Here is a 14,943-nt window from a genome sequence, read left to right on the forward strand (position 1 = left end):
GCTCCCTCTTGACTGGGGATCCAACTAAAGTTTTAAGGGAGAAGACAGCCCCCCCAGACCGTCGTTTCCCTCAGTGTGTTCCTGTGGCACACACCTTTGTGTAAGATAGAGGCCAAGGAACGAAGGAAGGAAGGAAGGAAGGAAGGAAGGAAGGAAGGAAGGAAGACGGTATGAAGCAATGGAGTTTTAATAAGCGTAGGGTTGATGGTGGGTCTGGAACGAAGCCCGAAAATGGCCGCCTTTGTTTCGTGAAGACCACATGGCCATCGCAATGTGGCTCTCTTCCACGTCATCATCCCACTGCTCCTCGTCTTTTGAGAGGCCCAGCTGGGCCTTGAGATGCTTTAACTGGGCCAGTGTGATATTGTTGCCTCCACACACGATCACCACGAGAGAGTCCAGCTGGGGTGTCAGCTTGCCTTCTGCTTGTAGCTTCTGGACCTTTCCACTGTAGACAATGGCCAAGGCAGCCCCACAAGCAGGCTCCACGAGGATCTTCTCGTCATCTGTGAATGGTGGGAAAAATGGCATTTAATGGCATTAAACCCACTGAATGCCGCGCAGAGAAGACGAAACTGATGCCCATGAGTTCAGCATCATTTGTAAATCTAGGACCCTTAAATTGGCTGGCCACTAGATGGCCAAGAAGAATAAATTTATGGTACTCCTTGCTGCCATCTAGTGGTCTTTTATATGGTAGCTCAGCTCTAGTGTACTGCAGTCTTATCGAACTAAAAACTTGGCTTTCTATAGATTTCAGAATAGAGCTGGAAGGGACCTTGCAGGTCTTCTAGTTCAACCACCTTTTCAAGCAGGAAACCCTATACCATTTCAGACAATTGGTTGTCCAGCCTCTTCTTGAAAACCTCCAGGGATAGAGCACCCACAGCTTCTGGTGTCAAGCTGTTCCACTGGTTAATTGTCCTCACTGTTCAGAAGTTTCTCCTTAATTCCAGGTAGTGTCTCTCCTTGGTTAGTTTCCATCCATTGTTTTTTTGCCCAGCCTTCAGGTGCTTTGGAGAATAGCTTGACTCCCTCTTCTTTGGGGCAGCCCCTCAGATATTGGAAAACTGATATCGTGTCCTTCCTAATCCTTCTTTTCATTAAACTAGACACACCCAATTCCTTCAAGCTTTCTTCATATTTGTTTTTCTTTTCTTTTCTTCTTTTTCCTTAATTTTTTTCCCACATTTCTATCCCGATAGCAGCAGAGGGCAGGACAAGAATAGCCAGAAGAGGGTTAGAGCAAGTGACAACAAGATTAAAGCTTAAAGGAGAGTCACCAAAAAATAAGAAAATGTGTCTATGCTGGAACGGAGTATCCACTCAGCTGGCATTTTGAAGAAAGGTAACTTTTAACAATAGCAACAGCACTTAGATTTATATACCGCTTCACAGTGTTTTTACAGCCCTCTCTAAGCAGTTTACAGAGTCAGGCTCTTGCCCCCGACAATCTGGGTCCTCAGAAGGATGGAAGGCTGAGTCAACCTTGAGCCGGTCAGGATCGAACTCCTGACAGTGAGCAGTGAGTTAGCCTGCAATGCTGCATTCTAACTATTGTGCCACTATGGCTCAGAGTGCGATGAACTTTAGGGATACCTTTTGACTCTTAACATCGGATTTGGAGGAGTTGGAGATGGAGGTGAAAGGGAAGGAGAAGGTAGAGGCAAAGATAAAAGAGATGTGGAGATGGAAGCGGAGATTTAGGCACGAAGAGAAGGATCATAAAGATAAAAAATAGTTGGAGATGAAAACGGAGTTGGAGACGGAGACGGAGGGAAAGATAAGATAAAGATAGGAAGTGGACATGGAGGTGGAAGTGGAGATGAAGATGGAAATAAAGAAGATAAAGATCTAGAGGTGGAAGTAGAAGAAGAAGCAGAGCTTTAAATCAAGGTGGAAATGGAGGTAGAGGTAGAAACGACGACAGGGATACAACAAGATAGGTTGGCTGTGCCAGGAGCCATACCACGTACCCACAAACTTTTCAACCGCTTCCACCGCTTCTTGATCCGTCACCACCACCGATAAAGTCGGGTGCTCCTGAGCCAGCTTCAAAGTCTCTGCTGCCACAACACTGACCCCCAGAGTCGTAGCAACACTGAAAGGAAGATAAGCAGTGTAGTGCCTGCACCAAGCCATAGTTTCATTAACCAGGTCTTACTGAGGAAACCCCAATGAGCTCCTACAACCCTTTTACGACAGAGGCCATCTTTATCAGGTTCAAAGGGGCGGGGAGCTCATCCTTGATACTCCACCCTACTCAAGATAAGTGGTGCACCGAACCATAGTTTAATTTAATTTATCGATTAAACCCTAATGAGCTCCTACAACCCTTTATGACAGAGGCCATAATTATCAAATTCAAAGGGGTTTCATCCTTGATACCCAACCCAACTGTGATGTATTGGGCTGTGGCTTCCCATGGTCTCAGCAACGTCGTGTGCAGACCAGAAAAGGAGTTCGACCATCGTCCAGTTGGTGGTAGGAATGCAGCCATGGTGAATTAGAGAAGAAACGGTCCCATCCAACTCCTAGCTCTTCTCAGCATGGGCTGCTTATCCTGGGCAGCAGAGGTCTCCGTCTCAAGACTCACCTGGTAATTTGAGGAAGTGTCACCAGCTTCCCAGCTGCCAAGGAAGCGTTCAGGCTCTGAGCTCCTTTGGTTTCCAAGGCAACCACCGGCACATCATCCCAGCCCACTTCTCGTAGGCCTTGAATCACTCCACAGAGCATGCCCCCTCCTCCAACAGAGAGGGCAATGGCTCCAGGTTTGGAGGCCATCTGGTCTTTTATCTCCCTCACCAGAGACATGTGACCTTCCCTGGAAGGGAGAGAAGGACGGGGTGAGCCAAACGGCCTTTACGCAAAGAACTGAGAAGGCAGGAGATGAGAGAGAGAGGAACTGGGGGTCAGAAAATGAGACTGACCGTTGGTCAATACGTCCGTTCCGACTCTTCTCAGAGCCCTGAAGGATGATAGATCCAGCAAACCATGTCCCTGGCTGGGCCCTCCCCTCCCCTCCCCGCCCACTCAATCCTTACCTGGTGTGCCTGCCGTCAAACAAAGTACTATTTTTCCTTGTCCCCCCATCCCCCCCTCCAGACCATCAGCTGTTCTGCTGTGCTGGGAGATTTAGATTAGCTAGAAAGCAGGAAATCCTGCGTAGCTTTTTCTCTGGTAATATCACACTACTGACTAGAGCATACAAAACGTTTGCTAGACCAATACTTGAATACAGCTCATCAGTCTGGAACCCGCATTACGTATCTGATATTAGCACAGTGGAGAAAGTCCAGAAATATTTCACAAGAAGAGTTCTCCACTCCTCTACTCGTTGCAGAATACCTTATGCCACCAGACTTGAAATTTTAGACCTAGAAAACCTAGAACTACACCGCCTTCGGTTCAATCTAAATATAGTATATAAAATCATACATTGCAATGTCCTACCTGTCAATGAATATTTCAGCTTCAACCATAACAATACAAGAGCACACAATAGAGACAAACTCAAGGTAAACTGCGCCAAACTTGATGGCAGGAAATAGGACTTCAGCAACAGAGTGGTCAATGTCTGGAATACTCTACCTGACTCTGTGGTTTCTTCCCCAAACCCCAAAAACTTTCACCTTAGACTGTCTACTATTGACCTCACCCCTTTCCTAAGAGGCCTGTCGGAGACGTGCATAAGCGCACCAACGTGCCTACCATCCCTGTCCTGTTGTCTCTTTTTATTTTTCTTATATGTGTCCATTTCATGTATTCATAACCATGTTTATACTTATACTTGTTATCTAATAATCGCTTGACAAAATAAAATAAATTTAAAAAAATAAATAAAAGCAGAGCTGAACCTTCCTTAGGACTGAAGCTTCTATTTTTCAGTGCAGACTCAGGTGGCAGATTGCAGAAAGGTAGATCTCTTGAATGAATCTGTGATTCTGTGAGCAACTCAGCCTGCTGTGAGCCTGCCTTCTTTGCCTGATTTTGGGTAAAAGTTGCTCTTTTTTAATTAAAAAAAATCAATATTTACATATCTATAATATTTACATACAAGCCACACTCTACCAATCACATGACCACCAAGCCACACCCACAATTTAGGCCACACCCACAGAATCGGTTCAGAAATTTGAATCCCACCCCTGCCCTTGACAACTGCGGTCATTCACAGGTCCCAATTGCTGTCCTAAGTCAAGGACTGCTTTGTTTAGCACAACCTTCCTTGAAACTCAGCGGCTCAAACTCAACTAAGGGGTAGAGATGTACTTGGACTTTGATTCAGAACAGCCCCGGAAACCAAATGTGGAAAGATGTTTGATATATAGCCAAAGAAGGACCATAAATTGGTTCTGAGAAATTTCAATCGAATGTCCTCCAAAGATTTCTAACAAACACTGTACGGACGGATCTGGGCTTCAGACCAGAATTGATGGATGATTTTGGCCTCCGAACTTTTCAGTGCCTTCAGGATGTAATTTCCATCCCAGCATAAAAGCAGGTAAGAATGGATGGCTCTTATGTTCCTTTGGGCACTCTTTAAAATAGACCTTAGTTGGATTTTCCATGTGCTACAGGTATGAAAAATAATTCCTAGATATATTAAAAAAAATAGAACTTGTTTGATGTCATTCCTATTAATTTGCCATGGATGCCTGGGGCAGATCTTTTCATAAAGGCCATAACCCCTTTTTTCCCCTCTTTTGGCTATAACATAATTAATCAGTTCTTTATGCAGTGGGAGGTAAAGGAATGAAAGTCCTCCCCTGAAGCCAAGAGAGATAACTGCAGCATCTGGATAAGGAGTTTCTTCTTGGTCTTGTCAGCTAAGATCGAGTGTAGGGGTGGATGGATAAAATTAAGGGATAGAATGAAATCTTCAGCTCTTGTAGAAAAGATGAGGCTATAAATTTAATGGAGGAGGAGGAGGAGGAGGAGGAGAAAAAGGAGAAGGAAGAGGAAGAAGAAGAGGAGGAGGAAGGAGAAGGAGGAGAAGGAGAAGAGGAGGGGATGAGGAAGGAGAGGGTGGAATAAGGAAGGGGAAAAGAAAAGAAGGAGGAAGAAGAGAAGGGAGGAGGTGGAGGAAGGAAGGAGGAAAGAGAAGGAGGAAGGAGAAGAAGAGGAGGAGGAGGAAGGGAGGAGGAAAGAGAAGGAGGAAGGAGGAAGAAAAAGGAGAAGGCTGGAAGAAGAGAAAGGAAAAGAAGGAAGAAGAAAAGGAGGAGGAGGAAGATATGTATTTTTTAGAGACCTCTTTTACAGGGGTGGGATTCAAATTTTTTAACAACCGGTTCTGTGGGTGTGGCTTAGTTGGTGGGCGTGGCTTAGTGGTCATGTTATTGGCTGGGCGTGGCCAACTCAATATCACTCACATCGAAGCACGCATCTCCTCTCCTGGCCTCTCATGACTGTGGGGATGCTGCGACAGTCGTAAGAGTGAAAAACGGTCATAAGTCACTTTTTTCAGTGCCATTGTAACTTTGAATGGTCACTCCACACAAGCAAAGTACCAGCAAAAGAGGGGAAAAAAACTCCAGAGAAGTTCCTGAGACAGGAAGTCTAGTCCTGCCAAGAATGTAATAAGGGTTAATGGAGAGGCAGTTTCTGTAAGCAACACCAGAATGTTTCCTTCCTGCCTTCCTTACAGGATTAGGCCCATAATTTCTTCTAACAACCGGTTCTTCGAACTGCTTGGAATATTAACAACCGGTTCTAGCGAATAGGTGCGAACTGGTAGAATCCCACCCTTGCTCTTTTAGGAATACTTACCAAATCAAGGGATCATCAAATGGAGGCACATAAACCCACTCAGGATTGTTCTTCACCAACTCTATAGCTGCTTTTGTGCTGTCTGCTAATATCTGGGGAGATGAAGTCCCTTTGTTAGATCAAGACAATAAGAAAACAAAACCAAGAAATCTCAACCACTATCTGCAACCTTGAAGAACGACAATAGACTGTAGGTAAGTTGTTCCACTGATCAATTGTTCTCACTGTCAGGAAATTCCTCCTTAGTTCTAGCTTGGTTCTCTCCTTGATTAGTTTCCATCCTTTGTTTTTCCCCCTGCCTTCAGGGGCTTTGGAGAATAAGTTGAGCCCCTCATCTCTGTCAAATATTGGAACCCTGCTATCATGTCACCCCGTCCTTATTCTTCGTTAGATAAGTCCCAGCTCCTGCATCTGTTCTTCGTATGTTTTATCCTCCAGTCCCCTAATCATCTTTGCTGTTCTTCTCTGCACTCTTTCTAGAGTCTCCACATCATTTTTTATCATGGCAACCAAGTGTGTGATCGCTTAACCGCCCTGGCAAAAAAGCTTATAAAATTAGTTCATTTAGCAACCTGCCTGTCAGGGTTCCCATGATTGCCCCAATTAAATCATGAGCCTCAGCCAAACTTCAAAAGAATCCAAAGGATTTATTAGGAGCAACATGTCAGCACTTTTCCCATATGAAGCCAACTCTGCCACACGTAATGTGCGATCACCGGTGACCCTTTCCCCCTCTCCCTGCTGGGTGTGTCATAAATCACATTCTCCAACTGAGCACATTCAAGGGCTGTGCGTCATCAGTCACATTCTCCAATGAAGGATTTTCGCAGGCAGAAGATCCAGTAGCCTAGGCTACAATCTTTGTAAGATAAGCGTGGAATGTACTTCTGGTTTTTAATTGCCGTACTGCTCCTTCAGGTTTTCTCCCCTCTCCTGCTTATGGCAACTCGGAAAAAGGCATAGGAATGCTTTACAAGTTGACACCACCTGGCTTAGTGATGGAATTTCTGCATTCCAATTGTAGTTGTTAAGTCATAATAGCAGATCTTCAGAAGTTTGTTCCTCAGCCCACTGTCTCCACACCTACCTCTCCTTCAACATACACTGAGCTGCCTTCTTCCTTCAGTCGCTCAATAGTGAAAGCTGGGGTACAGGAGGGGACATAGATGGTGGCTGGGATCCCCAACATTCGGGCAGAGTAGGCCACCGCAAGGCCAGCATTCCCAGCTGAAAAGGAAGGTGGTTTGACATGTAAAGTACGGCACTGGGTCTCGAACACCGGATGTCAGCTGGAAAGCTGAGCCTTCGCACCCTTCCCTTAGCAGGCAATAACCTAAATAACCCATTTCATGCATTAGAAGAGCCATGGATAGTGCAGTGGTTAGAATGCAGTACTGCAGGCTACTTCTGCTGACTGCCTGCTGCCTGCAGTTTGGCCGTTCGAATCCCACCTGGCTCAAGGTTGACTCAGCCTTTCATTCTTCCAAGGCTGGTCAATGAGGCCCCCAAATTGTTGGATGCAATATGCTGACTCTGTAAACCATGTAGAGAGGGCTGGAAAACACTGTGAAGTGGTATATAAGTCTTAAGTGCTATTGCTATTAAGAGCTATGGTGGCACAGTGGTTAGAACGAAGAATTGCGGGCTAATTCTGCCCATTGCCAGCAATTCGATCCTGACCGGCTCAAGGTTGACTCAGCCTCCCATCCTTCTGAGGTGGGTAAAATGAAGACCTAAAATTGTTGGGGGCGATATGCTGATTCTGTAAACCGCTCAGAGAAGGCTGTATAGCACTGAAGTATATGAGTCTAGGTGCTATTGCTACGGTGGTGGTCGCCTTCCATACTTTTCATAAGGACTTATGGAAAGTTTGCTGAAAATGGAGAAACAATATAAACCTCGACTTTCATAGCCCAGTCATGTTATTGCTACAGTACATCACTGTAGACTGAGACCACCTCATAGCCTCCATCCCTGGTTGGTCCCTCTTTCTCACACAGATGCTGACCCAAGCAACACCCATATTTGTCGGAAGGCTGCCACGGGTATCCATTTACCTGAGGAAGTGACGAAATGCTTGCACCCCCGTTCCACCCACTGTGGAAGCAAAAACAGAAGCATGAGAAGTTGACCTTCTTCACCGCACAAGAGAACTTCAACTGATTGAAGTTCAACATTTCTCAATTGACATCCCTTAAGGTGGTCACAAAAATAGGAAGAACAGGGATTCTTCAAATACAGCTGAATATTTGGATCGTGTTAGTTGGGACTGACAGCTATTTTCATTCATCAACATCCCCAAGTTATGACCGAATACATTTATGCATACGTGATCGGAATGTACAGGTTGTCCTTAACTTAGGACCACAACTAAGCTCAAAATTTCTGTTGCTAAGTGAGATATCTGTCAAGTGAGTTTTGCCCTATATTATGTATTAGGGGGATTTTCCCCCCTTAGGCTTCTAACACTTACAACACTGGTTATTTCATTCATCGTTGTCATATTTTAATGACCCCATGCAGAGTGGAATCTGGGCAACTGAATGGAGCTGAGTGATTACTTCCTGTCACCAATGGGGAGTTATATTCAGCAGATATATTTTCATCATGCCCAGAGAGAGAATATCTGCCTCTACCTAGGATCGAACTCACAGCCTCTTGAATGTGTGAAGCGAAAGCTCCAACTCTAGGCCACTGCATGACAACAATGGTTATTTCATTACCCCCATATTAGAGGGCTTCAAACAAAGGATGGATCATCATCTATCACAGATGTTCTATCAGACCCTGGACTGAGCAGGAATTGGACTAACGAGATGGTCTGCATTCTACCGTCTGTCTCAAGGACTCCATAATTCTCTTTTTTTTAAAAAAAAATTAAAATGTCAACTCATTCGCTGAACTTGGTTCTTCCTAGGCACAGCCTTTGCTTCAAGCAGTGTCAGATGTAAATTTGACAACTCCTTTTCATGTCCCACTCATAGACTCTCCCCAATCCATACCGTTTTGCAGAAATTCCCAATGCCCCGTATCTTAAAAGAAGCTGCGGGCTGGGAGCACTCCAGTTTGAGATAGACCTTGGTGCCTGCCAACTTAGAGAGAGGGATGCTTTCTCTCAGTGGTGTAGTGACATGGAGGTGATCAGTAGGAGCCATCTAGAAGACTGAGAAAATAAAGATGGTGAGATCCAGAAAGATTGGACTTATACAAATTTGCCAAATAAATAAATAATCATACTGTGTCCTCCCTCCCTCCCTTACTTTGTTAGAAATTCTGTTTATATAAAGCACCACACAAAGAGTACAGTCACCATGTGCTTTACTGCTCAACTATATTATCGAAACAGGAAATTCTACTGTCTTAGAACAAAAGAACGTAGAATAAATACTATAGATCCAAACTTGTAAATGCTGCCATCTACTGGGTAAATACTGCTGTATTTGTTGCATAAAAATGCATTCCAGCAATAAATTCCAATACCTACCTACCTTCCTTCCTTCCTTCCTTCCTTCCTTCTTTCATTCCTCCTTCCCTCCATTCAGTCAGTCTGTCAGTCATCATATTTATAAAGCTGCCCTTCTTACAAAATGTAAATATAGCCATATTAAATTAATGAGGCGTTGGGTTTATACATTTATTTGTGTGTGTGTGCCTTTGAGTCAAAAGTGCTTCCTTCCTTCCTAGGGCTTGGGAGAAAGCTTGGCTGAAGTTCACCCTGCTGGCTTTGTGCCTAAGGAGAGATTAGAACTCACGATCTCCTGGTTTGTAGCCTGGTACCTTAATCACTGCCCCATCCTGGCTCTCAATGAGGTTTTTAAGTTACCACGAAACTTTCCTCCAGTTTTCTGGAATCTCCCCTGTGTTAAGTCTACACATCTGAACTGCAAACATTGGCATGTCCACAAGATGGCAAAAAAGAGCTAGCATTTTCTGGGTGTATTTTTTGAAGTCTGCCCCCTAGGGGCTATCTGGATCTTTGCAGCCCTGATGTGTAAAAGGCCTTCCCTATAAAAAACCCCCACAAACTTCACAAACTAGCTAGGGGAGTGCTTATGTCAATGGATGCTGTCTTCTCCACTTCTGGCTGAAATTCAACCCTTCAGCTGTTCAGGCGTGAGCAAGCAGGGAAGGCTTATTGTTTCCGCTGAGGAGGGAATCAATGGGATTTTTAAAGCTTTTTTTCCTTCAAAAGTTAATCCGTGCAATTTCAGCTGTTCCCTGCATGTCAGTTTCCCTGCTTCTATTTGGTTATCTTATCAGGAATGGTACCATGTCTTTATCCAATGTTGAAGCTATTTTCTCTCTAACAAGGGTAAGAATCGAAAGAATCCATGTGTGTGTGTGTGTGTCTGTCTGTCTGCCTCTCTGTCTCATCTATAATCTATCCTCTATCTATCTGCGCCCCTCTCTATGTCTACATTTTCCTCCTGTCTGTCTGTCTGTCTCTCTGTCTCTCTCTCTCTTTCTATAATCTCTCTCCTATCTATCCGCTTCTCGCTCTGTCCATTTTTTCCTCCTGTCTGTCTATCTCTCTGTCTCTCTTTATCTATCTAGCCATCACCTATCTATCATCTATCTTTATCTCTATCATCTCTCTCTCTCTCTTTCATCTACGTATCTATCGCTTTATCATCTCTCTAACTATCATCTATCTATCTATCTATCTATCTATCTATCTATCTATCTATCTATCTATCTCTATCATCTATCTACGTATCTATCGCTTTATCATCTCTCTCTCTATCATCTATCATCTATATCTATCTATCTGTCTGTCTGTCTGTCTATCTTTCGGTCTATCTATCTATCTATCTATCTATCTATCATCTATCTACGTATCTATCGCTTTATCATCTCTCTCTCTAACTATCATCTATCTATCATCTATATCTATCTATCTATCTATCTGTCTGTCTGTTTGTCTTTCTGTCTATCTCTATACCTACCTACCTATCTATTATATATCATCTATCTATCATCTACCATCCATCTATCTACTTATCATCTCTCTCTCTCTCTCTCTCTCTCTCTCTCTCTCTTTCTCTCTCTCTCTCTCTCTCTCTCTCTCTCTCCTATCATCTCTACCATTCCCCCTTTGCCCCTTAAACCAAGGAATTACACGAAGAGAACAGGGAGGAAGAAGAAGAAAAATGCTTCAGGCCCCTTATTTAAAAACCTTTCCTTCTTAATCAGGGTCTGGTCTGAGTCTTTTCTCATCGGCTGCGAATCCAGAAGCTGAAAGGGTGTGGGCTCATTCAGAGTTATTTAAGCGACTCAGAAGGAAGCGGCTGAGAAACAAGGATATACTTACCCCAGGCAGGCCCAGGGAAGGCTGTGGGAAATGGGTTGCCCAAAGTGACACGGGTGGTGAGATGGTCTCGGTGGTCTTCAAGGGATGGAAGCCAATGCTGTTCCTTTTCGCGGCAGTCTTCTCCTCTCAGGCAGCTTCGATCTTGAACTTCAACCGTGTCTTTGGAGAACAATGAGTCCTTCTCTCCCACTTTATAAGCTGAGGGTCTTGGCTTGGGGGCCAATGAAGGCACCCCCCAAGACTACCCCCTTGATCTCCGATGACATCCCTCCTTTGTCCGGTCCAACCTGAAATTCCAGCTGGAGAGGGGGAAAAAAAGAGCAGAAAGTATGAGAGTCCAGGGATGAAGGGGGGGCTTACAGCCCACTTCTGCCATTTCAATTCCAAAAGGGGAGATGGCCTCATTGGTTGGTTGGTGGAGGGAGGGAGGGAGGGGGGCTGGCAGGCAGGGGAGTGGGCTAAAAGGACAAAAGGACCCTTCAGGCTGACCGAAACCGGCTCAAACCAGGATGGGTGACTCGATCTGGAATAGAGAGCCAGCCCAAAAACCTCCCGTCCTGTCCAGCAAATCGACAGGCTAAACAAACCGTATTAGAGCAGTCAGCTTTCCCCTGCCGTACCCACCCACTCTTTTCCAGGTCAACCCCTCTGCCTTTTTTTTGTTTTGTCTAAAAAGTTCCTTCGTCCGTCGACTTTTGAAAGAAAAAAGAAAAAAAAAAGAACAACTTGGACACGGAAGAAAATAAGAAAGTTGTAGCTCTGTAGGAAATGTAAGACTGGAAGTGGCTGAGAGGACAAGCACGGATTTTAACAAGGAGGAATTGCTAGCCAGGGTTAGCGTAACTGGGTATCTATCCATCATGGGCTGCAAAAGAGCACAGGCTTGAGTTTGGAGAAGGTATATACAGAGACCGTTAGCAAAATGTGAATTCGGTCCAAGAAAACAGGAAAGCGTAAGAAAGAAACTCAACATTAATTAATTAACCATAGAAGACCGCACACCAGAACAACTAGACACAAGGACAGTTTTTTTCCCAAATGCCATCACTCTGCTAAACAAATAATTCTCCCAACTATTTACAAAGTTGCACTACTATTATTATTAATCTTCTCATCACTCCTGATCACCCATCCCCTCTCACTTGTGACTGTATGACTGTAACTTTGTCGCTTGTATCCTTACTATTTATATTGACTGTTTCCTAGTATGCTTTGATTGCTTATTGTACCCTATGACTATCATTAAGTGTTGTACCTGATGATTCTTGACTCTTGATGAATGGATCTTTTCTTTTATGTACACTGAGAGCATTTGCACCAAAGACAAAGTCCTTGTGTGCCCAATCACATTTGGCCAATAAAGTATTGTATTGTATTATATTGTATTGTATTGGTATTGTTTTTGTATTGTATTGTATTGTATTGTATTGTATTCTATTCTATTCTATTCTATTCTATTCTATTCTATTCTATTCTATTCTATTCTATTCTATTCTATTCTATTCTATTCTATTCATACAAATAATGTTTTAGCTTGGACTCCAAATCCCATAAATGCAAGTGGTTTCTTGAGGAGGGGATTGTAGTAGAAAAAAACCATCTGAAGGACATCAGGTGGCCAACTTTTAAAGATGAACTTCTTGGGTGCGATTTGGATGCTGTCTCAAAAATAGAAGCTCCAGTGGCTACACCACGACTTACTCCTTATCTCTGGGGCCAAGCATGGGATTTTTCCAACTCCCCAGATTGGAAAATCCAGGAATCTTCAAATGCAACCATCATTTGCATCCTACAAATTGGTTGTGTTCTGATTATTTCACTCCCTTTTTACTAATCGTTCCGAGCGAGGCATTTTGCAAATTCATCTCATTTTGCCTGTTATTATTTCACTCCATTGTTGGAAATTTAATTGGTTTCTCTTTGCTGGAGCTTTGCTTCTATTCCCATATAGTACTCAAAACATATTTCCCCTGCCAGGCAGCCTGGAAACTTATTATAAAGTATTGATTCTCTCCAAGCTGGAGTTTGTACGGATGCCGCAATCTAGCAGCAGTCTTGTTGACATACATTCTTGCAAATTTCATTTTAGCAGCAAGTTCCTTTTTATTTATTTATTTGTGTGGGTGTGGGTGTGTGCAGGGTTCATAAGGCTTGCTTCGTGCATTGGAACGCCTTCCCCTTTTAAGCATGTTAATTATGGGTAGTCTTCCGAGTTATGAACACAATTGGGACTGGAATTTCTGTTGCTAACCATGCCTGATTTTACAACCTTTTGGGGCAAAATTGTTCTTCAGCTTCCCCGATGGTCAACGGGGAAGCCAGATTCACTGAACAGCCATAGCCATGTTACTAATTTAATTGACTTAACCACCGCGGCAAGGAAGGTCGTAAAATGGGACAAAGCTCACTTAACAAATGTCTCACTTGATGACCGAGGACTGCCTGTAGTTTAGACTGCTACTTTTAAATGGGAGGAAAAAAAATATCGGGAAGTTTTTGTGAGAAATGACCAAGCTGAGCCCGAAGGAGGGGTCAAATGTATCATCAGTCTGGAGTCTCTGTGTGCCCACAAGAAATCTAAGCCCAGCCCTCCTTGAATTCCCTTGATTTTTTTCTAGCGCCAATTTGCTTTGACTGTTAGTAGTTCAGATTCTTGTAGCGAAGCGAGCGCTTGCACTAAACCTTTATATTTGGTTTAAACTGCCTGGACTTCCTGGTTTTTCCTATGCTGGATAGAGGAAGTGGAGAGAACCAATCACGTTAGCTGGAACTACCCACCTTTTAGCCAATCCACATTAGGTTGGATTCCATAGGAGGGACTGTGCCCCCAACAGAGATCTAAGGGGGCAGGAAGACCTTCACAGGTGCCTAAAGAACCTCCAAGAACATGGTTGACACAACTCCAGAAATCTTCCCTGTGTCAGATTCTCACGATTGCAAAGGAATTCCAGAATTTTTCTTCCCTCTGACTAGGAACAGGTGAAGGGTCAGGTTCTAACAATTGTGACATCCACAACAGATGCTACAACAACAGAGCAACGGGCAAGTGGTGAAAAGATAAGAAAGCTACAAAGTCCTCAGCTGACATATCCACCCGAAAAGGCCAAATCTAGATTTCTTGTTCAGGTTACCAGGACAGAATCTTAACTATTCTAGCAAAAATCTTTTAAAAAAAGAGGTAAATCATTTCTCCCAAAGATTTCCATAATCATGTGGGATTTTTGAGAGCAGATGCTTCCTGAATGTTGATCCTAAATTCTAAGTGTGGGCAAAAAAATGTTATAGAACATCTGGATTCAGGGTGATTTGATGACGTCTTCAAAGCAAATAGACTTCTATTTATTTATTACATTTCTATGCCACTCGTCTTGCCCTCAGGCGACCGGGTGACTTACAACAAGCTAAAAATTGCAATATCAACACAATAAAACAAACAATTTATTTATATTGCTTAGATAAAGACAGCTAAGAAAGGAGCAATATATAAGCAGGCTGGAGGTAGAATCGTCCCTTCATTCACAAGTAGGTTGTGCTGAATTGCGCATCTCGGTATGCACATTATCTACACACACTTATTCTCACACGCATGTCTATTTGTACATTAAAAACTCCCTTTTGTGACCCTGCAATCCCTTAATTTGGGGTAAAATCGGGGTGACGGGATGGAGCTGAGCATTTACTGGCTGGATACCCTTCCTGATGCCTATGTGGAGTTCACAGCAGACATGTTTTCTTTGCTCTTTGAGGAGAGAAATATCTGCCACGAGGTAGGATTGCATTCTCAACGGGGGCGGGGGGGGGCTTCAAAAATTGTAGCAAAGGGTTCTGTGCCTGGTGGCTGGGTGGGCGTGGTCATGGTGGGC

At 43.8% G+C, this 14,943-nt stretch overlaps 1 protein-coding gene across 1 annotated transcript; it reads right to left on the reverse strand.

Annotated features, from left to right (window-relative positions):
• Window positions 1-169: 169 nt before the first annotated feature.
• Window positions 170-11,586, reverse strand: SDS (serine dehydratase). The gene is made up of 8 exons (XM_026718683.2): window positions 11,081-11,586; window positions 8,772-8,932; window positions 7,827-7,866; window positions 6,857-6,996; window positions 5,770-5,861; window positions 2,597-2,824; window positions 1,977-2,101; window positions 170-506 (listed from the first exon to the last, which is right to left on the reverse strand). Exons 2-8 carry the CDS (start codon window positions 8,922-8,924, stop codon window positions 187-189), a joined length of 1,098 nt encoding a protein of 365 aa, XP_026574468.1. The 5' UTR covers window positions 8,925-8,932; window positions 11,081-11,586; the 3' UTR covers window positions 170-186.
• Between the last annotated feature and the right edge of the window lie 3,357 nt (window positions 11,587-14,943).

The sequence above is a fragment of the Pseudonaja textilis genome, chromosome 15 (assembly GCF_049901715.1).
Source record: "Pseudonaja textilis isolate UNSWEBS1 chromosome 15, rPseTex1.2, whole genome shotgun sequence".
Lineage (NCBI taxonomy): Eukaryota > Metazoa > Chordata > Lepidosauria > Squamata > Elapidae > Pseudonaja > Pseudonaja textilis.

Excerpts from the sequence above, each read along its gene's own strand:
- SDS (XM_026718683.2), bottom strand. The coding sequence starts at position 8,924 with ATGGCTCCTACTGATCACCTCCATGTCACTACACCACTGAGAGAAAGC. Across the intron at positions 5,862-6,856 it reads CAGTGTATGTTGAAGGAGAG|ATATTAGCAGACAGCACAAA; the intron begins GTAGGTGTGGAG and ends TCATCTCCCCAG. Across the intron at positions 507-1,976 it reads AGCGGTTGAAAAGTTTGTGG|ATGACGAGAAGATCCTCGTG; the intron begins GTACGTGGTATG and ends CACCATTCACAG.